This window comes from Rhinolophus hipposideros (assembly GCF_964194185.1).
Source record: "Rhinolophus hipposideros genome assembly, chromosome: 7".
NCBI classification, from domain to species: domain Eukaryota; kingdom Metazoa; phylum Chordata; class Mammalia; order Chiroptera; family Rhinolophidae; genus Rhinolophus; species Rhinolophus hipposideros.
The window spans coordinates 50,904,415-50,925,760 of NC_138053.1; the positions used below are offsets into that span (position 1 = coordinate 50,904,415).

The 21,346-nt window shown below is 39.7% G+C and overlaps 1 protein-coding gene across 1 annotated transcript in view; it reads left to right on the forward strand.

Annotated features, from left to right (window-relative positions):
• The first annotated feature begins 1,891 nt into the window (after positions 1-1,891).
• Positions 1,892-21,346, forward strand: part of TBCA (tubulin folding cofactor A) — a 66,981-nt gene continuing 47,526 nt past the window's right edge. The window contains exon 1 of the mRNA XM_081054225.1: positions 1,892-2,093. Within this exon, the coding sequence (XP_080910351.1) occupies positions 2,041-2,093 (53 nt within the window). The 5' untranslated portion in view covers positions 1,892-2,040. The remainder of the gene's footprint in view (positions 2,094-21,346) is intronic.

The following is a 21,346-nucleotide window of genomic DNA, read 5'->3' on the forward strand; positions in this document are numbered from 1 at the left end:
TCAATCACTGCTGTAAACTCACACTGGGAACAATTCTGCCTGATCCCCAATCCTCAGGGGTGAGGCCACACTCCATGATCTTAACCTATAGTCTCAAGCATACAACTTAGTACACACAGACACAGACACACACACTCTCTCCTGGGGGCCTGGGCCTGGGTACACAGAGCAGCTGCAGCAGCAGCAGCAGCAGTCTTTGGCTGTTGTGTTGCATTTATTTACTACTGGTTTACAGTAAAGTCACAGGTACGAAATCATTAAAAGAAAGAGAAAAAGAGCAAAAGGGTGGAAGTAGGGTTATGGGTTGGGGAAGATAGTAGGTGTTTACATCAGAAAACCTAGGCTGAGGGAAATTCCTGCAAATCAACATGAAATTGAGCTCTAAGGTTCTGAAAACCAAGGCAAAAAGGAAAATATGAAGAGTTACATGGCTTTTGTTGCCAGACTGAAGGGATATCCTCCTTAGTAACAAGAGCCCTAGCTGCACAATCTTTTGGCTTCTATTTGTTTGCCTTATGGGGCTGACCAGTAACTATATTAACCATCTACTGGATTTCTAATTATAGCATTTTGCTTTGGTGAGTCTGCTGGGTTTTTTGTTTTTTTCACTCCTCGCCCCCCAGTATTTCACAGCTCTTCTATGTCATTTGAAATTGTATTTCAGTGTGCCAGCCAGTTGGATGATAATAGTTATTGAATTTACCACCTGGTGTGTACAGAACACAGGAGGCGGTTAGGGGAGAAAGATTTATGGAAGACAAGATTCTTGCCTCTAAAGGTGCTTTAATCCAACTGAGGGAGTTAGCACACCCTCATGAAGGACTCAAACAATCGTTTTTAAAAGAAATGTAGCAAAAATAAAAATGAATATTGGGTGGTTCCAAAGTATCCAGGGAGCTTTGAATCGGCAGGGATCTGTCATAGACTTTCTCCAGGAGGTGGGTTTTGTTTGATCCTGGATTTAAAATAAGGGTCTTGGGTTGGCAGAGTGGGTGGGTGTCCCAGAGCCAGACGTGAAAGCCAGAATGAGTAAATCCAGTAGGGACAGGAAAAGATAGTCAGGCCGATGTCATTGAGGGTGATACCAAGAAAACAACAACAACAAAAAACAACGGAGGCTCTGCCCTGCGTCCTTGGGAGACTCCATCAGGAAGAGGCTGACTGGAGGTGTGCCTCATTTTATGCAACAGAGAAGTTTTTCTATATCCAACAATGGCCAAAAGTTACTGAGTATCTACGATGCATCAGGCATTGAGCTTTTATCTTCACACTCTGTTATTGTTATTTCCATTTTGCATACAAAGTAACAGGCTCAGCAGGGCGGAACCCCGTCGTCTGACCACGAAGCCCCAGCTTTTGTGTGCCACACTCATTTTCCTAAGTTGAATACTTAAGATATACCATAGGTGACTATTATTTGAATAAGTCCTATAATCATGTCCTTTGTGAGATGCATACCTACACACATTTTTTTTTTTACAGGGGTGTGAGGTAGAGGATAAAGATTTGTCTTGATGGTGTGCACGATGGTAGTTTTATTTCATTAAACATACATCTCTTTGTCCCGTTTGACACCAGATAGTGACATCGGAAATATACGCATTATGATTTTTAGGTGACTCTATTAAGCGGATAACGTCGCCAAGCAAGGTCATGGCCAAACCCACCTATCGGGGGAGACACTGAAGTTCCCCAGCCCGCCCAGGCTGGGGAGAGCGGGAAAAGTGTAACTTGTGTCCACACTGAAATAAGGGCTGTTGAAGTAGTAAATGGAGGGTTAAGGGAGACGAGGGGAGGCTCCGCGAGGTGAGGACCGGGTGCAGGCGAGAGACAGCCGGCGCCAAGGGAGAGCCTCCGGGACCGGGACCCGCGCCCCGCGTCCCCGCCCCGCGGGTGTGGCCGAGGCGCTAGGGACGCGCCGAGGTCTGCGCATGCGCGCGGGGCGCGGCCGCGACGCTGACACAACCGCCTCCTCCGCGCTGCGTCCCCGCCGTGTGACCGCGGCTCTCCGCCCCTCCTTCCCGCGGCGCCCGAGGGACCATGGCCGATCCTCGCGTGAGGCAGATCAAGATCAAAACCGGCGTGGTGAAGCGGTAAGGAGCCGCGAGCGGCGCAGCCGCCAGCGCCTCCCCTCCCCCGCCGCCTGGCGGCCCGAGGCCGGGCGCAGCGCAGGCCCGAGGCGGGCTCGGGACTCTAGGCCGCACCCGGGGCTCCGCGGCCGGCGGGGACCGGGCAGGGACGGGGCGGGCGCGCCGGGTTCCGACCCCGCGGGCCGGACGTGTCCCTCCGCCGCCTCTGCCCTCGACAGCCCCGCGGTGGAGCGGCGGGCGCCCGCGGGCTGCGAGCGGGAGGCGCGGCGGCCGCGGCCGGGGGGCTGGGCCGGGCTGGGCCGGGCTGCGGGCGGGCGGCCCGCCTGCGTGTGCGCGCCTCGGGGTCCCGCCCTGACGGCGGGGACGCGGATTCCGTCCGTCACCTGTCCCCAGGAGGATCCGCCAGCCCGTTTGGAAGTTTCGGAGGGGACGCCGAGAGCCCGGTCCTCACCCAAAATGCGACCTAGCTGGCGCCGCGGGGTCTAAGCGGGCGGCGGGACTCGCAGTGGTTGGGAAGCGGGGCGTGAACCTCCCGCACGCGCCCCCGACCTCTGCGGGCCGACTCCTCCCCGGCCGCCGGCGCGGAGCTCGCCCCAGGCGCGGTGCGAGGCCGTCTGCGGGGCCGTCCCGGCGGCGGGTCTCCTTCCTGGCGGCTGTTAGACGCCTGGTGCTTTATTAGAACTTGCATGTTCACACCCAAGAAGATCAAATTTTTTGATGGGGCCTTCCAGGAGTACAGACAAATAGGCTCATAAAGAAGCAGGTTATTTTTTTAGAAATATCTGATAATAGCCAGCTGGGCTTCGTCCTCTTTGCCCCTCCTTTTGTCCCTTTTAAAAATATTTCCGCCAGAGGAAAGACCTCGGCCAAGGGGAGAATAAATTCATTAAAAAAAAAAAAAAAGATATTTCCTCCGAGGCTTAGCATGGTAGTGCCCTGTACTTGCCTAGAAACTTGGTGGTTAAGGCAGTAAGGCAATAGTAGGACTAGCAGTTAACATGCACAGCCTTTTCCGAAGTGAGACCGCTTGGGTGTAAATCTTGATTCCGCCGTTTATTATGTATTATTCAATATATGACTTGCACCGTCCCTAAGTTTCCTCGTTTGTAAAATGGAGTAAGTACCCACTTCATAAAGTTGTTTTGCAAGAAGGGCCTGCTATGCTGTTTAACCTAGTATGTAAGCAAGTAGCCAGTGGCTATAAATGTTTAATAATATTGTTTGTATTCCCGTTTTGCAGATGAGAAACTGAGGTTTCATGAAGTTAAAGTGGAAAAACTAAACTTCTCTAAGATCAGTGTACCAGTTAGTGGCAGAGCAAGGAAAAGAACCAGGGTTTCTGATCTGCAACTTTTTAAGTACAATATTTTAAGAAAGAATATTTTTAAAAATATTTTTGTGCTAATAGAGGAATTGAGATATATAATTGAAAATATAAATATTTGCACTATCACTCACCCCCGAGTTCTGTTGTTCACCGGTGCTAAACTTACTTTGGTTATGTCATTTTAGTAAATTTATTTGGCAGAAGTACCAGGATGTAATGGAGAGTGGTTTAGGCCAGAAGTCATATGAGAAATGACTCTAATGGTAGTTTTCCATTAATTGTGAACATGACCTTGTCCTTTCTCATGCTAATGATCTACACGAGTTTATGAAATTACTCAGTTCGAGTAGTTATACGGTTACAGTACATGTTCTAGAGAAAACCAACTCATTTAGATTATAAACTAACTTTTTAGGCTTTCAAAAATTCCCAAGTACTTATGGAACTGCTTGGAAATAAAGTTTTATATTCAGCTTGTTTCAATAATAGGGCATATCAAACTTTAATTTTGATTCTTCATACTTCAGTAAACTGATCACTTTTGTGAAACCTTAATCTACTATATCTCAAATTGCTTATAAATTAATGGAGATGTCTGCTGTACATTTTTTTTTTCATGGCTTTTCTGTTGACATTTTGGTATAGAGCTTTTCCATAAGTACTAGGATGTGTTTTTTTGAAAAAGAAAAAAAAAACCCTAAAATGTCTGTTAGCTGTTTATTACTCATATTTCGCCTTGGTAAATAATCATTTAATTTGTAAATATTGTTCCCTACTTTCTTTTGCTATTTTTTTTTGGTGAAATTTATTTTACTATGATTCTTTCCATCTTCTGCCTTAGTATCCGATTTTTTAAATTCTACATTTTATATCAGCAAAGTGAAAAAAAATAGATGAAGCAAAAAGGGCAACATATTAATGATTGCTGGAGCTGAATGATGATGGGCCTTCATTATAGTCTTACATTTAAATTTTTTCATAATAAAAAGGTTTTTAAAGGTACACATTTTTCTCCTTTCTCCAAATTTAGTTTAAGTCTTCTTGATTAGTTTCATGATTCATACATGTTCTTGATTTTGAGAACAGGATTCTGTTCATTGGTTTCTTAAAGCAATGGCCTAAAAACCAATTTCTGTTCTCAGCACCATTTTTCTAGTCAGATGTTCATTTCCCATAGCCTCATTTCTCTTCAGAAATCATAGTTTTATTTGGAAGAAGAGATTTAAAGTCATCTTTCATGCCCCCAATTCCTTCAGTTTTCTCTCCAGCAGTAGAGAGCCACTAGAAATATATTCTAGGTAGTAGTAGTCATAGATAAGAGTTGAATTCCAGTAGACTATACTAAGGGAGGGTGAATTCTTAGAGTTTAGTGTCTAATCAAATCTGCTAGAATAGCAGGTGATCTAAAAGTTCGCTGTAGTGGGTTTTAGGAAGAAATCTGGACAGGCAGGTGGAATGTTACCAGGAGTATGGAAACAAGCAATACATGGATGGTGGTATTTGGCATCGGGGAGCTCAAATAATGAGTGAAAGATGGGTGCTTCAGCATGTTGGCAAAACGGTGAAGGCAGGCTAGTGGATGGCAACCGTATTAGAAAGGAAAGTAGAAGCAAGTTTCAAGGGCATTATTTTAGGCCTTAGGAAAAAAACAGGAGGAAGCCTCACAGTGCCCTAGTCTTAGAGAAACTTTGTTACCTTGAATGGTAACAAAGTCAAAGTATCTGATTTCTGGAAATGGATATTAAGAGAGAGGTTAGATCCCTAGGAGCAAGGCAAGAATCCAGTTACTAGGTAAGCTTACAAAGTGAGAGTTGGACAGCAATGAGGCTGACTTCGTCCTGAGCCTCTGATTCCTAGGGCTCCCTAAATACCTCCTTCCCAGAAACAGGATTGTTTTTCCAGAACTAATTCTGTCTGTGAAACTAGAGATACGTATGCACTAGGAGCTGGTTGAGTAATTACACTGTTTTTCAAGCAGCAGCCTTTGTTTACATGTGTCTCACTGTTAGCGGGTATTAGTTGGTAGGTATGGGCCTTTTTAAAGATTTGGATCCATGCTCCAGGTAGATTGCTGGACCTACTGATAATCTGTTACTGGGTCGCAGTTACCAAATATTACTCCAATTTTCTCCAGTGCAGAACTATAAAGTTCTCCCCTGTCCCTTCCCCCCCCCCCCTTATGTCTGAGTGGCATCAGTTGCCCTTGTTTACCCAGGACTGAAAGACTTCCTAGGATGTGAACCTTTCAGTGTAAAACTGGAAAAGCCACAGGCAAACCAGAATTATTAGTATTCATACCTCTTCTGTAACTAGCTAGCAACACTTTTCTGTGTTATTTGGAGACTTTTTGATGATAGTGTGAATTGAATGTTGTACCTTACTTAAAACTTAAATGCATCCTGTAAATATGAGTCCATGCCAGAGTAGCTTTTTTCTGTATTAATTTAAATAGTGATTTATAAATAAATTTTCACTAAAGTAGATGAAAATATAGGATTGATGTTTTAAATGTTGGTATGGTATTTCAGCTAAATGACACGTTCACAATAAGTTTCCAAATAGGATTTGTGTTATTAAGTTTTTTTTCTGCTTGTTTGTTTTTTACTAGAGTTTGGTAAGTTTAAGGAATTCTTCTGTAAGAACAGAATGTTTTCATCCACTCACCATAAGAGATTATTTAATAATTTTAAAGGCAACTTGTTTTCAGTAAAGCCTGCTAAAGTAGCCCACTGGTGAGTGAATTAATTGATTAAAAATACTTTCTTAAATACATCTTTTTGTAACCATTTTAGGTTGATAGTGGCTTAAAATCCAATGTGAACAAAGAATGTTAGGGTACCGGAAATAGCACTGACATTGGCCCATAGTTCTCCTCTGATTAAATGAAAGTGACACCAGTAGATTAGAATGAGACTAGGACAATTCACACTGCAATTGTGTTAGTTTAACTTTAACAATCTTTTAACACTCTTGTTTAAATGTAGCTGACATACCATAATTACAAATCTACAAGCCTTGATTATAGAATTTTACATCATGAATCTGTAGGGAAATTGTATTGATTTTTTTTTTTTTTTTAATAAAGCAAGCACCTTTCCCAAACTGTGGCTTCTTGTTTGTTTATATCTATACCTCTGACATACAGTTCTTCATCACACACACACACACACACACACACACACACACACACACACTTACGTACACACACACTCACGCAGTGTACAGCAGGCATAAAAACAACATATAAGGTAAGTAAAATCTCCATGTTATTCATTAAATGTATATATTTGTGTATGATATATATGCCATACTGACAACATAAAAGTGAAAAATACAAGTGACACATATACTTACGTAGACAGAGATACAGTTTTCCCGTTGTAGCTGTTTTACACTTACATGTAAAGTAATGATGGATAGAAGTATGGTGGACAATGTCTAGGAGAGGTTAAGGGCCGAGCTCTGTAACTTACTCCCATAAGCTTTAGTGACTATCTTATTTTCTCCTCTTCTCCAACATCATACTCATTGATTTGTGTTAAAGCCAAAATGGCCAACTTCCTACCTTGAAATTTAGCCAACTCCTTTTGGAATTTCCGTAATGTATCCAGTTCTGCAAAGTGATGGTCAAAGGCAGTGTCAGAATGGATTACAGGTGGTCAGCTCTTCACCACCTTCTGCCAACTACTTGGCAAGCAGTGACTCTTAGGAGCTACACAGCTGGCAACCAGATGTCTCTTCAAGTTGGGAAGGGAGAAAGTTAAAGCCACCCATGACCATGGTTTTCCCAATAGAAGCTATATTATTCTGCAAGTTGATAGGGGCTTTTGATAGGGGAACCAACCATGATTCAAGGGTTGGAACTTTTAGTCCCATCTTCTGATTTCTAGGGCAGGGAAAGGGGCTAGAGGTCACAGTCACCCGTGACCAACGATTTAATCAGTCCTGCTATGTAATGAAGCCGCCATAAAAATCCAAAAAGACAGGATTCTGAGAGCTTCCAGGTTGGTAAACCAGAAGGCATTCATGTGCCATTGTACCAGACTTCACTCTATAAATCTCTTCATTGGGCTGTTGATTTGTATCCTTGAATAGCCTTTGTAACAAACCAGTAACCCAGTGAGTACATTAGTTTCCTGAGTTCTGTAAGCAGTTCTAGCAAATTAATTGAACCAAAGGAGGGGGTCCTTGGAAATCCCTGATTTAGAGCCAGTTGGTCTGAAGCACAGGTAACAACTTGGGCTTTCAGTTGGCAGCCTAAGTAGGAACAGTCTTGTGTGACTGAGCCCTTAACTTGTGGAATCTGACACTGACTCCAGGTAGATGTTGTCAGAATTAGGTTGAATTGTAGGTCACCCTGCTGGTGTCAGAATTGCTCAGTGTGGACAAAAACCGCACATATCAGAATTGGTGTCAGAATCAGAATCATAGGCCCAGTAATTTTTAAGAGTATGAAGGTGTTGTGAGGTAGAGTTTGAGAACCGCTGCACTAGAACAATAATTCTCAAAATGTTTTATGTTAAGAGAATCAACCTGAGTACTTTCAAAAAAACGTTTACCCAGGCTCTACCCCCTAAGATTCTAATTCTGTAAGTGTAGGGCAAGATCCAAGAATTGGTATGTATTACAAACATCTGTGTCATTCCTTTGTATATATTCCTCTAACCACACTTTGAGAAGCATTGTGCTGTAACTCTGAGCTTTTGGACGTGCAAGCCTTTTATTCATGTTTGTACCTTTAGCATAGTCTGGTATATAGTAGGTGCTCACCAATGTTTGTTGAATGACTGGATGGATGTTGAGGGTAGAGTTGAGATCCCGGTGACGCCAAACAAGATGTTTTCTTCTTTGGAATGGAAAACTTAAAGGGGAATGACTAGCAATGGTGGGTTACATGAAAAAAGAGACAGACCTTTTAATTGTTTTTAGTTAATTCTAACAAGATAAAAGAAGTCACTCTGATACCTCATTTATATTATTGGTGAATGAAGTGTTCTATATGAATAGATATTTTCCATAGCTGAGACTCCCTTTAAGTGCTCAGGTATTTTGATGGAAAAATTTCCCAAATACATACTTGGTTCATCAGATTACACCAAAATTATCTATAATTAGTTTTTCTCCACAACTGGGATAAACCTTGCTACAGACTTTAAAATTGTTGAACAGAGTTAAAAATAAAGATAAAGGATTTAAGATGTGCGATGAGGAATGGATCTAAATTGTTGCTCCAACAATATTTTCTTTCTTTATGTCTTAGTTGTACAGAATTGAATTAACCCTTGATTTATGCCACATACTCATTATTGGTTCATGCATGGCCCTTTTTTATTTGTTGTATGCCTGTATTTATTTACTTTTAAATAATAAACTAACCCAACACAAAAACTAAAATCATCATAATAGCATATCCAATTTTGTGTTCCTCTCCCCACCTGAGTTAACTACTGTTTGTAATCTGTTTATTACTACCTTCCTTTTTTAATTTTCCATAATTTTATCATTTGTATAATATTAAGTATATCATTTTGTTATTTTTTAATTTGTACGAAGGATATGTTCTGGAACTTACTATTTTTCACTCAGTGTTATGTTGGCAAAATTCATATGTTTAAATTTAGATGCACTACCTTTGTTTTGACTATTGTGTAATATTCCATTGTGTGATAATGCCACAATTTATCCATTCTTCTATTGATGGGCATTTGGATTGTTCCAGTTACTGTTTCTATGGTATGTACGTTCTTGTGCATGTCTTTGGTAATGACGTATGAGAGTTTTTCTTGGGTATTTATCTCAGAATGGAATTTTGGGGTCATAAAGTATGTGAATGTTCTACTTGTATTAGATAATGCCAAACTGTTTTCCAAAGGGATTATACCATTTCCCAAAGATAAAGAGAAGAAAGGGGGTTTGAGTTTCCAGCCCCATAACCTTGTCCTTAATCATCTCCTTCCTCCTTGTGTAGAATAATGTATACGCCTCAGGGGACCCAGGATTTTTATTTGGTGGGGAGACAGGTTTTTTGGAAAGGGCAACCCTATCTATGTCCAGGCCGGTGTATTCAGTGTAGGATACCTGGGGAGGGGGGTGAGGGGGGGCGTCCTGAAAACCCTCTTGGTGCTGGGTAGTTCAGGAACTGAAGCCAAAGAAGGCCAACAGTATTACTTTTTCAAGATTCTTTCCCAAGTTATTATGTTAATTTTATTCCAGTTTTATTGAGACAGAATTACATATAGTTCAAGGTATACAACAAAATGATTTGATATATGTATATATTGCAAAATGATTACCACAAAAAGTTTAGTTAACATCAATCACTTCGAATAGTTAAAAATATTTTTTATTTTAAATACATTTTTTTCAGTTATAGTTGACATTCAGTACTATTTTATATTAATTTCAGGTGTACAGCATAGTGGTTAGACATCTGTATAATTTATGCAGTGATCCCCACCAATTAATCTAGTACACTCCTGGCACTATTTATAGTTGTTGCAACATTATTGACTATTCTCTATGCTGTACTTTACATCCCCGTGACTATTTTGTAACCACCAATATGTGTTTCTTAATCCCTTTACCTTTTTCACCCAGTTCCCCAGCCACCCCCGTCTCCCACCCCAGCAACCATCAGTTTGTTCTCTGTATCTATGACTCTGTTTTGTTTGTTCATTTATTTTGTTCTTTACATTCCACATATAAGTTAGATCATATGGTATTTATCTTTCTTAGTTCATTTAGCATAAGACCCTTCATGGTGTCACATAAATATTTTTTTCTTATGATGAGAACTTTTAAGGTTTACTCTTTTAGCTTTCAAATATATAATACAGTATTGTTAATTAGAGGCATCAGGCTGTACATTACATCCCTAGAACTGATTTATAACTGGAAGTTTTTACCATTTGGCTATCTTCACCCGTTTCCCCCACCCCATCTGCTGCCTCTGGCAACCACCAATCTGTTCTCCGTTTCTGTGAGTTTAGTTATTTTGGATTCTACATGTAAGTGAGATCATATAATATTTGTCTTTGTCTGACTTATTTCACTTAGCGTAATACCCTCAAGATCCATCCATGTTACATCGCAGGTGGCTGGATTTCCTTCTTTTTTATGGCTGAATAATATTCATCTTTTAGTGGACATTTAAGTTGTTTCCATGTCTTAGTTGTTGTAAAAACTGCTGCAGTGGACTTGGGAGTATAGATGTCTTTTTGAGATAGTGATTTGTGTTAATTCTTATATATGATACCTTAGGTTCTTAAGTTTGGTATAGCATTTCTAGAGAAAGATTTTAATTTATTGTTAATATGTTTAATTTTTAACCCAGTACCATGTGTTTTTGTATTTGTCATTGCTATAGGTTTAAAAATCTAGCAGACATACATACTCTCAATCTTCACCTATCACCCTAACCAAGAGCAAGGTGTTTAATTTGATTTATTTATATTTTTTAATATATCCTAGTGGAATTAGAAAATGTATAAGTCTCAAACTAGATTTTTAAATTTTCTGTTACTTTTTTTAAAAAAGCTACAGTAGCATTTCTAGTATTAGATTAAGTAGAAGTAGTCTCAGGAGACAACATTGGCTTTTGTTTGTAAAAAGCATAATCCTAATGATTTACTGTCAGTATTATACATAACATTTTGTGTTGATTGTGGATCTTTATTGTGAATATCTTATAGTGAACCCTGGCTGCCTCCTCACTATGTATTTTTTTCTTCTCTTGATTTCTGCCTGTATTTTCATTCTAATATCGACTGTCCTTCCCCACATAGACACAGCTCACAGTTCTTTTTTTTTTAAGATTTTTATTAAAATACATAATAGCTAACAATATTATATCAGTTTCAGGTATACATCATAGTTACTCGCCATTTATATACCTAAAGAAGTGATCACCGTCTGGTCACCACCGTACAATGCTATCATAGTATTATTGACTGACTGTGTACTCCATGCTGTACTTTACATCCCCATGACTTACATGTTTTATACCTGGAAATTTGAACTTATTCCCCTTCACTTTCCCCCTTTTTAATTTTTCAGTTACAATTGGCATTCAATGTTATTATATATTAATATTAATTTCAGGTGTACAGCATAGTGGTTAGACATTTATGTAATTTAAGAAGTGATCCCCCTGACTAGTCTAGTACCCACTTGGCACCTATACATAGTTATTACTATATTATTGACTATATTCCCTGTGCTTTACTTTACATCCCCATAACTATTTTGAAACTACCAGTGTATACTTTTCAATCCTTTTACTTTTTTCTTCCTGCCCCAACCCCCTTCTCACCTGTCACCCCAATAAGTCTAGTAACAACAAATTTATACTTTTTTAATCCCCTCCTCTTTTCCACGCGCCCCCAATCCCCCTCCCATCTGGCACCCTTCAAAATGTTTTCTGTATCTGAGTTTGTTTATTTTGTTCTTTAGCTATCCACACATAAGTGAAATGACACTGCATCTGTCCTTCTCTGTCTGACACACTCCACTCAGTACAGTACCCTCCAGGTCCATCCATGTCACCGCAGATGGCGAGAACCCATTCCCTTCCATGGCCGAGCAATATTCCATTGTATATATGTACCACCCACTTTATATCCATTCATCCATCGATGTGTACCCAGGCTGCCTCCACATCTGGCCACTGTAAACAGTGCTGCAGTGAACATATGGATGCACACGGCCCCTCGAAAGTAGCGTTTTTGGGTTTCTTCACATAAATACCCAGAAGTGGGGTGACTGGGTCTTTCTTTGTCAGGTATAGCCTTTGTTTTCAAGTCTATTTTGTCTATTGCTACCCTGGCTTTTTTTGTTTGTTTGTTAACCATTTTCATGAACTATGTTTTTCCCATCCCATTACTTCCAGTCTTTGTGTGTGTCTTTCAATCTGAAGTTAGTTTCTTGTAGGCAGCATGTGTAAGGGTCTTGTTTTCTTATGCATTCAGCCACCATATCTTCTGATTGGAGCATTTAATCCATTTACATTGAAAGTAATTATTGATAGATAAGTAGTTATTGCCATTTTATTATTCATATTTTTAATTTTTTAATTTTTTTTTTTTACTTAAAGAAGTCCCTCTTAAGATTCCTTGTCATACTGGTTTTGTGGTGATGAACTCTTTTAGCTTTTTCTTGTCTGGGAAGCTCTTTATCTGTCCTTCAATTCTAAATGATAGCTTTCCTGGGTACAGTAATCTTGGATGTAGGTCCTTGCTTTACATCACTGAATATTTCATGCCAGTCCCTTCTGGCCTGCAAAGTTTCTGTTGAGAAATCAGCTGACAATCTTATGGAAGCTCCCTTGTAGGTAAGTAACTGCTTTTCTCTTGCTGTTTTAAAGATTCTTTGTCTTTAACCTTTGGCATTTTAATTATGATGTGTTTTGGTATGAGCCTGTTTGGATTCATCTTGTTTGGGAATCTCTGTGCTTCCTGGGCTTGTATATTTGTTTCCTTTCCCAGATTAGGGAAGTTTTCTGTCATTGTTTCTTCAAATAGATTTTCAATTCCCTGCTCTCTCTTCATCTGGTACTCCTGTGATGCTAAAGATGGTACACTTGATGGTGTCCCAGAGGCCCCTTAAACTATCCTCATTTGCAGGCGGTGGGGAGATTTTTTTGCTGTTCTGTTTGGGTCTTTCCTGCTACCTTATCTTCTAAATCGCTGATTCAACCCTCTGCTTCATCCAATCTGTTGATTCCCTCTAATGTATTCTTCATTTCAGTTATTGTAGTCTTCATTTCTGACTGGTTCTTTTTTATGTTTTCTGTCTCCATTTTTATGTTTCCTGTATGTTTGTTGAAGTTCTCCCAGAGATCATTGAGCATCCTTATAACCAGTGTTTTGAACTCTGAGTGTGGTAGATTGCTTGTCTCCATTTCATTTAGTTTTTTTTCTGGAGCTTTGTTCTGTTCTTTTATTGGGGACATGTTTCTCTCTCCCCATTTTTGCGACCTCCCTGTGTTTGTTTCTATGTATTCAGTAGGACTGCTATGCCTCCCGGACTGAGTAGAGTGGTCTTGTGTAGTAGGTGTCCTGTAGGGTCCAGTGGCACAGTCTCCCTGGTGACCAGAGCTGGGTGCTCCAGGTGTGTCCCTTGTGTGTGCCCTCCTGTTGTAGTTGGGTCTTGGTTGCTGTTTGCACATCAATAGGAGGGATTGATCTTTGGGCTGATTAGTTGTGAGGACTGGCCGTGATTACAGTGGAGAAGCTGTTTTGCAAGGGCTGACTCTATAGAGCAGGATTCATTTTTGCAGGACTCTGGTGACTGCGTTGTCCATCCTTTGGGTGTGTCATCCTTGGAGGTGGCTGAATGATGCTCCAGCTCAGTCTGAAGCTGGCCACCAGGTGTGCCAGCCCTGGGGCCTCTTGCGAGAGGTCTGGCTACAGGCCAAGTTAAACCACTGCCTGTTCCCTACCCATGGCCACCTGACATGAGCCACAAAGCAATCTGAAGATGGCCACCACCCACGCTGGGTTTGGAGGTGCTTCAAGAGGCCAAGATGCTAACCAAGGCCAGCTGTTCTTAGTGCTGGGCTTGGGACTGCTCTGCCAGAGGTATGGCTAGATGCCAAAGCTAGATGCTGCTTGTTTGGGTTTTGTGAATCTTTGAGAGTTTTAAGGAAGTCTGCATTATGAGCCAAGACATGTCATTTGTATGGAAAAGCCACTGGAAGCAGCTTGGCTGGAGTGGGGGTGGGCAAAAGTTGGTTGGGGCAGGTCTCGGAATCACCAGCGTAGGTTGAGTGAATAGTGTTAGCCAGGTTGATGGAGAATCAGATATTGCTGCATCTGCACCCTGGGAGGGGGGAGGGCTCAACAAAGAAACAATGGCTTCCATCAGCACCTCTGTCCCATCTCACTCAACCATAATCTCTGCTGGTTTTCACAGCCAGAAGTTGTGGGGACTTCTCATCCTGGCACGGGAAGCCTGGGCTGGGGAGCCTGGCGTGGGGCTGGGACCTCTTGCTCCTTGGGGGGATGAAGTGGGGGATGGACCTCCACAGCTGAGATATCCCTCCCGATTTTCAGTGGTCACAAGCAGGTGTGGCTCCATTCCATGTCTCCGCCCCTCCTACCAGTCTGCAGGTGGCTTCCTCTGTATGTCCTTAGTTGTAGGGCTTTGGTTCAGCTTGACTGCAGGCAATTTTCCTTGATGGTTGTTCAGTAGTTTAGTTGTCATTTTGATGCGGTTGTGAGAGCAGTTAAGCACAGCGTTTACCTACTCCAGCATCTTGCCCAGGAAAAAATACCCCACAGTTGTTTGAGGGAAACTGTTTTACCTCCAGCTTTAGGAGTGAGCCTCTGAGTGATTTTAACCAATGAGATTTCATTGCTGGTTACAGAACTTGATTCTGAGTGGGCATGAGATTTAGGCTGATCTCAACAAGGTGTGTTTCAGAACTCTTGCTCAGAGTTCTGGGAGAGTGCTGTTTTTCATGTAATCCTGGCTTGCAGCCCTCCTTTAGCACTAGGGAATCTGACCTTGGGATGAAGTTTGTACTGGATGGCAGATTGAAAAGACAAAAAGAAATTTCTTGATGATTTTACTGACCTGATGGATCAAACAAACTTGGAGCAGATCCTCTCCTGGATTTTAGTTACATGCGCCAAAATATCCCTATAGTGTTTAAATCCCTTAAATTGAAATCATGTTATTTGCAATAGAGTACTAATTGATATTACTACTCTAATCCCTGATTTATGTGTACCTGTGTATAATGTAAGGAGTGATTGCTTTTACTGAACTACTGAACTGGCTAGAGAATTCCTTCCTTTCCTCTTTTTTTTTTTTTTTTTTTTTTGTAAATCCTGCTGTTACTTTAGGCTCAACTTTGGCTGCTCTGTCTCCCTTCACTTCAGTGCACTGTTAAGGTCTACTTCTCTACCAGAAGTAGAGAAGAACGCTGTCTTCCTTCAACCCTACCCCTCACTTCCAACTCTTTTTGTCCAGCTCAGTGTTGTCCTTTAATTAGGAGGGATGGGAGAGAGGAGGAGGAAAGGACAGATAAACCGGTCTTGCCTTGAAATTCCAATTCTCTGTTCTCACATACTGACTGTCCTTGCTTCTCTTCTAGTCCTAGGAGGTAGAAGAGTCACCACTTCTGTGACATTCTTGGCATCCAAGTTGGAATTCTGATTTATTTATTAGAAACGTAATTATTCATGGTATACATAGTATTCTGTGGAAAGTATTTTACAAGGTCTGACAATTAAGTTCACGAACTTGGTGCAACGATGTTGCTAACCTTTTTTGATACCAGGGATTATTCATTATGAATTTGTATCAACTGGACAAAGAGGTAACCAAGTTTACTATTTGGAAGTATGGAAACGTTGCATGAAAAAGTTAGACAACGTGAACTTTTCACCAACAATTCCAAATCATGACAATGCACCAGCTCACAGGACACTGTCTGTGAGGGAGTTTTTAGCCAGTAAACAAATAACAGTATTGGAACACCCTCCCTACTCACCTGATCTGGCCCCCAGTGACATTTTTCTTTACCCAAAAAGATAAAGGAAATATTGAAAGGAAGACATTTTGATGACATTCAGGACATCAAGAGTAATACTATGACAGCTCTGATGGCCATTCCAGAAAGAGTTCCAAAATTGCTTTGAAGGGTAGATTAGGCACTGGCATCAATGCGTAGCTTCCCAAGGGGAGCACTTCGAAGGTGACCATAGTGATATTCAGCAATGAGGTAGGTAGCACTTTTTTAAGGATGAGTTCGTGAACTTAATTGTCAGAACTTGTATGCATGTTAAAATATTTAAATAGAGTTAAATTAGCTTTTGTGGGACAGCTTATTAAACTTAATACCAAGTGTAGCATTTTTCCTATGGAAAACATGCATACTGAGATCTCTAAAAACCTGACTATAATAAACATCTTTGTAATATAACTGAGTCCTAATTGGAAATGCTTGAATTATATTGTGTGATTACTTGGTTTCAGGTTTACTTTAATTTTTTTCTGTTTCTTGCTTTTGTGTAGTAATATTATCAGCTATTAATGTGTCTCTCATGCTTCCTACTTCTAATAACTTCTACTTAGCGTCTGTCACTGTTCTTTTTCTACTGCTTATCTGTTTTAGTGGAACTCATACTGCTTTCACTTATTTCTGGATAGTGATGTGAAAATTGAGATTGTCAGAATTCTGCTAAGTATTGATTTACTTGGACTAGTTTATCTCGCTAGTCACTGTAATAGTGTACATTAATCTCTGGTAGCGTATAAGCTCCATGAAGACAGGGACACATCCCCCAGAGGCCTGGCACAAAAAGGACTCTTGGCAAATATTATAAAATGAATGAATTTATTCTCTGTAACATTTTAAATTCTTTGAGAACTGAAGCAGGGTCTTACTCTTCTTCACCCTTTAATATATTTTTAAATACTTTAGAAGTTTTTTGAACAATTTTCAGTATAGACATCGCACAAAATTCCAACGGTATACAGTGAAACATGAGTCTGCTGCCCCTGTCCATGAGCCGTCCAGTTTTTCCCTCTTGGAGCCAACCAATGTCACTGTGTGTGTGTTTGTGTATCCTGGAGATATTCTGTGCATGCACAAGTATTCACATTTGTGTCTTTAAAAACAAGAGCAAATGATAGTATACTCTCTAGACACTGTTTTGCACGTTGCATTTTTTGCACTTCCATATTAGAACATACAGAGCTTCTTTTTAATGGCTGCAAAGTATTCTTTTGTTTGGACACGTCACATTTTTTTAACCATTCCTTTATTGATAAACCTCAATGTTTTTTTCCAGTATTTTACTGTTTTGGAAAATACTGCAATGAATTTTCTTGTATGTATGTAGTTTTACAGATGTACGCGTACATCTGTATGATAAATTCCTGCATCTGGAATTGCTGGTTTAGGGGAGGAGAAACCTTTTCCTCTACTGTCCTAAAAGACTCTGCCTGGGGCCCTGTAAATTAGATTGACAAGAGACAGATTAGTAAGAGAAAAACAAACAAGTTTAGCATGCAAACACATGGGAAGAAATACTCAATAGTGAGTAACTCAAAGGGGTGGTTAGAACTTGGCCTTATATATAGCATCTTAACAAAAGAACAATAAATTTGTAGAGAAGCGACAAACCAAAGGAAAAGGACTTTGGGTTTCTGACATATTGTGAGAAGGTAAATACTTATGGGGAACTTTTGAAGGATAAGGACTAATGAGTAAAATTTGTTATGTAGATTCTTCTGGTGCCATCTCTGGGCTCATAAGGGTCTAGAGTTGTGTCTGGTAATTGATTTCTGCCTTCTGGTAGAGAGGGGAGGGGAGACACTTTTACAAATTTATATTCTGCTTTTAGGTAAAGGGTGGAACACAGAGAACTTCTTTTATCCGCTTTTTTTCAGTTGCTTTCGGCTTAAAATTATCCTTATGCCAATGTGGCATATTTTGAGGTGGCATATTCTATCCTTCAGTGGTTCAAGTGGCATATGTTTTAAATTTTGAGAGATACTGGCAAGTTGACTTCCAAAGAGTTTTATCTATTTATGATTCCACTAATTATTTTATACAGTATTTTGTTAACATGCAGCTTAACACCCTTTTGATCTGGAAAGAATTAAACTGTACGTGGAAATGTCCGAGTATGTTTAGTTTTTTAAGGGAAGTACTTTCCACGTTGTTGAAAATGACAAGAACTGATGAGGCATAGGGGTATGCTAAACAGTTTAAGTTAATTTCACTTCTGAATATAGTCCTAAAAGGAGCAAATCTTTTCCCTTTGAAATACTGAATGTAGAGCTTACAAAGTACCCCTTAGAGATTTTCTCCCCATCCCTCTCTCTTTTCCCTATCCACCACCCTCCACCCCCAAAACAGACAGGAGAGGTAGATAATTTGCTCAGGATTACCCAGCCAATAACTGGTAGAGCTAGAATTGGGAAACTTTCTAAAATTACTATATTGCAATATATCATTTCACAAATGTGAATTCTTCAGAAAGATTTTCCTGTTCAAAACTGTTATAAAATTTTTTTGAAGTTAGATTTTATTCAAAGTTTGGTGTGTCAATGTAAGAGATATCCAAACCTATAGAGAATTTTATGAGTTGATTTTAGCCAAACCGACATCATGCTGGGAAGCAAGATCTCTAATGCTCTGGAGAATGACAGTTTTGCAGTTTCTTTTATACGTTTGGAATTAAGGAGAGAATGTAAGGAAGATTACGTGAAAGTGGGTGAAAACAAGGTACAGGATAGTTAACAAGATTATCTGCTCCCTTGAGTGTGGTTGTGCCTCCAGGGGGTCTGAAAGAGGCATTTCAAAAGTGTGTTAACCTAGCTGCACAAAAACAATGGACAGGGCTTGCTTAAGGTGAAGATAAACCTTTTATAGGCCTGAGGCATGACTACCCACCATGACCTGCCCAGTTAGGAATTTATGATCCGATCACTCTGAGGTTACTTTTCGCTTTTGTTACAGAGCTCCTTTTAGGTCTACAAGTCCTTGAAACTAGGTCCATTGAGCTTTGACCATGTTATTTTTCAGTTTTATCATTTGAATTTCAGTTTTAAAACAGTAAGTTTGTGATACCTAAAGAATAACCATTGGTTATGCTAGAACTAACTTTAATAAACTGTCCAGCTTTACTTTGCGAACATTGGTTTTATGTTCAGTTCTGTATTAGTGATCTTACTTAGGAGAGCATGTGAATTGCTTTTGTTCCTCAGAAGATCTTGATTTCTCCCCCTTAGATAAATTTTTAAGAGTACATACTTTCATATTGTTGAAAGTTATAAGATAAAAACAGATTGGGTATGTAGATATGCTGAATAATTTACTTTTGAACAGAGTCCTAAAAGTCTCCTTTTTTAAAAAAAAATTTTTATTGGGGAATTTTGGGGAAAGGTGTGTTGTTCCAGGACCCATCAGCTCCATGTCAAATCATTGTTTTCAATCTAGTTGTGGAGGGTGCAGCTCACTGGCCCATGTGGGAATCGAACTGGCGACCTTGTTAGGAGCACTGCGCTCTTAACACTGAGCAAACCTGCCGCCTGAGAAAACAGTTATTTTCTCTCAACTTTTTTTTTAAATGAGTTTCAGGTGTACAAAATAGATACCCCCTCCCCCACTACCCCTCTGTCATCGTATACAGCTGTTACAATTCCACTGACTATTCCCTATGCTGTACTCCACATTTCGTGACCATATAATAATATATAGATATAGATATAGATATATAGACATACACACATCTATATATATAGATGTATATATGTGTATCTATATATATAGATGTGTGTGTCTATACATATATATTATACATATATATCATACATATATAATATATATTATATATACATACACATTATATATATATATACACAGTGTTTCCCCAAAAATAGACCTAGCCACCATCAGCTCTAAAGTGCCTTTTGGAGCAAAAATTAATATAAGACCCAGTTTTATTTTAGTATAAGACCCGGTCTTATATAATATAATATAATTATATAAGACCGGGTCTTGTATTAATTTTTGCTCCAAAAGACAGATTGGAACTGATGGTCTGGCTAGGTCTTATTTTTGGGGAAACTCGGTAATTATAGTTAACATTGAATATTATTCAGCTTCAGGTGTACAGCACAGTGGTCGGGCATCTACACCGTCCATGAATTGGTCTCCCTAATAAGACAAGTGCCCATCGACACCCTACAAAAATCTTTACAACATTATTGATTATATTCCCCAAACTGTTTCATACCCCTGTGGCAATACTGTGGCTACCAGTTTATGCTTTCTAATATCCTCACCTTTTCCTTCATCCCCACCCCCCTTCCATCTAACAACCATCAGTTTTTTCTCTATATCTCTGAGACTATTTCTGCTTAGTTTGCTCATTTATTCTGTTCTTTAGATTCCACATAGGAGAAAACATTTTTTAAATGCAAATCTGAAATTCTAAAATCTAAAATCTAAAGAAAAATACAAATCTAAACTTTGTTTCAAACACAGCTACCAAAGAATCTTATGTGGGCAAATAGACTAAGAAGAAGCAGAAAAAACTTTAAAAGACCAATAGCACCTTGTGAGCACATTGCTAATAAGGACTAATAGGTACTTAAACTGATGAAAGTGATTCAGACAACAACATATTAACCCCCTACTGTGTCCTGTTTTAAGCTGTTAATAGACATTAGCCTTTTAAAGAAAGACTAACACTTTTTTATTCGTTTTTCTAAGCTTTTGATATGTTAGTGAACTGTTACAGCCACTTGATATATTTGATTCTTATAGCTTAGTGCATTTTCCAGATTACTTTTGAGAAGTGCTGCTTCTGAAAGTTTAGAGTCCATGTAGTCTTTAGGAGTTCTTAATATAATAAGAAATAATTTTACATTAAATTTTGATTACTGTAAAATTTTTTTGTGGAAAGTATATGGGAGGAATAAATGCTGATATATTTTTCACTGACAAAAGAGAATGTGAAAGTGATCGTTCTTAGGTTTGATTTGTTTCCTTTTACATATTAAGGCCAGAATTATGAGATCTGACAATTAAGTTCGCGAACTTGCCACCGTGCGCTTACATTGGCAGCACTGTAGAAACAGCTCGGTAAGGTCATAACCTTGGTATATCAGTGTCTCACAGCTGTGTTCATGTTGACGTGTGGTGGTGTCTTGCTGAGTGGTGTTCATTACTATTGTTGCATGTTTTTGTGTGACGTCACAAGAATGAGCTTGAATTAGAGCAATGAACAAACATTAAATTTCTTATTAAATTTGATAAGAGTGGAAGTGAAGTCAGGGACATGTTAGTCCAAGTTCATGGGGATAATGCCATGAAGAAAACGGCAGTGGACAAATGGGTTAAACATTTTTCTGAGGAGAGAGAACATGTCACTGATGAAGAGAGGTCAGGGCAGCCAGTAACAAGCAG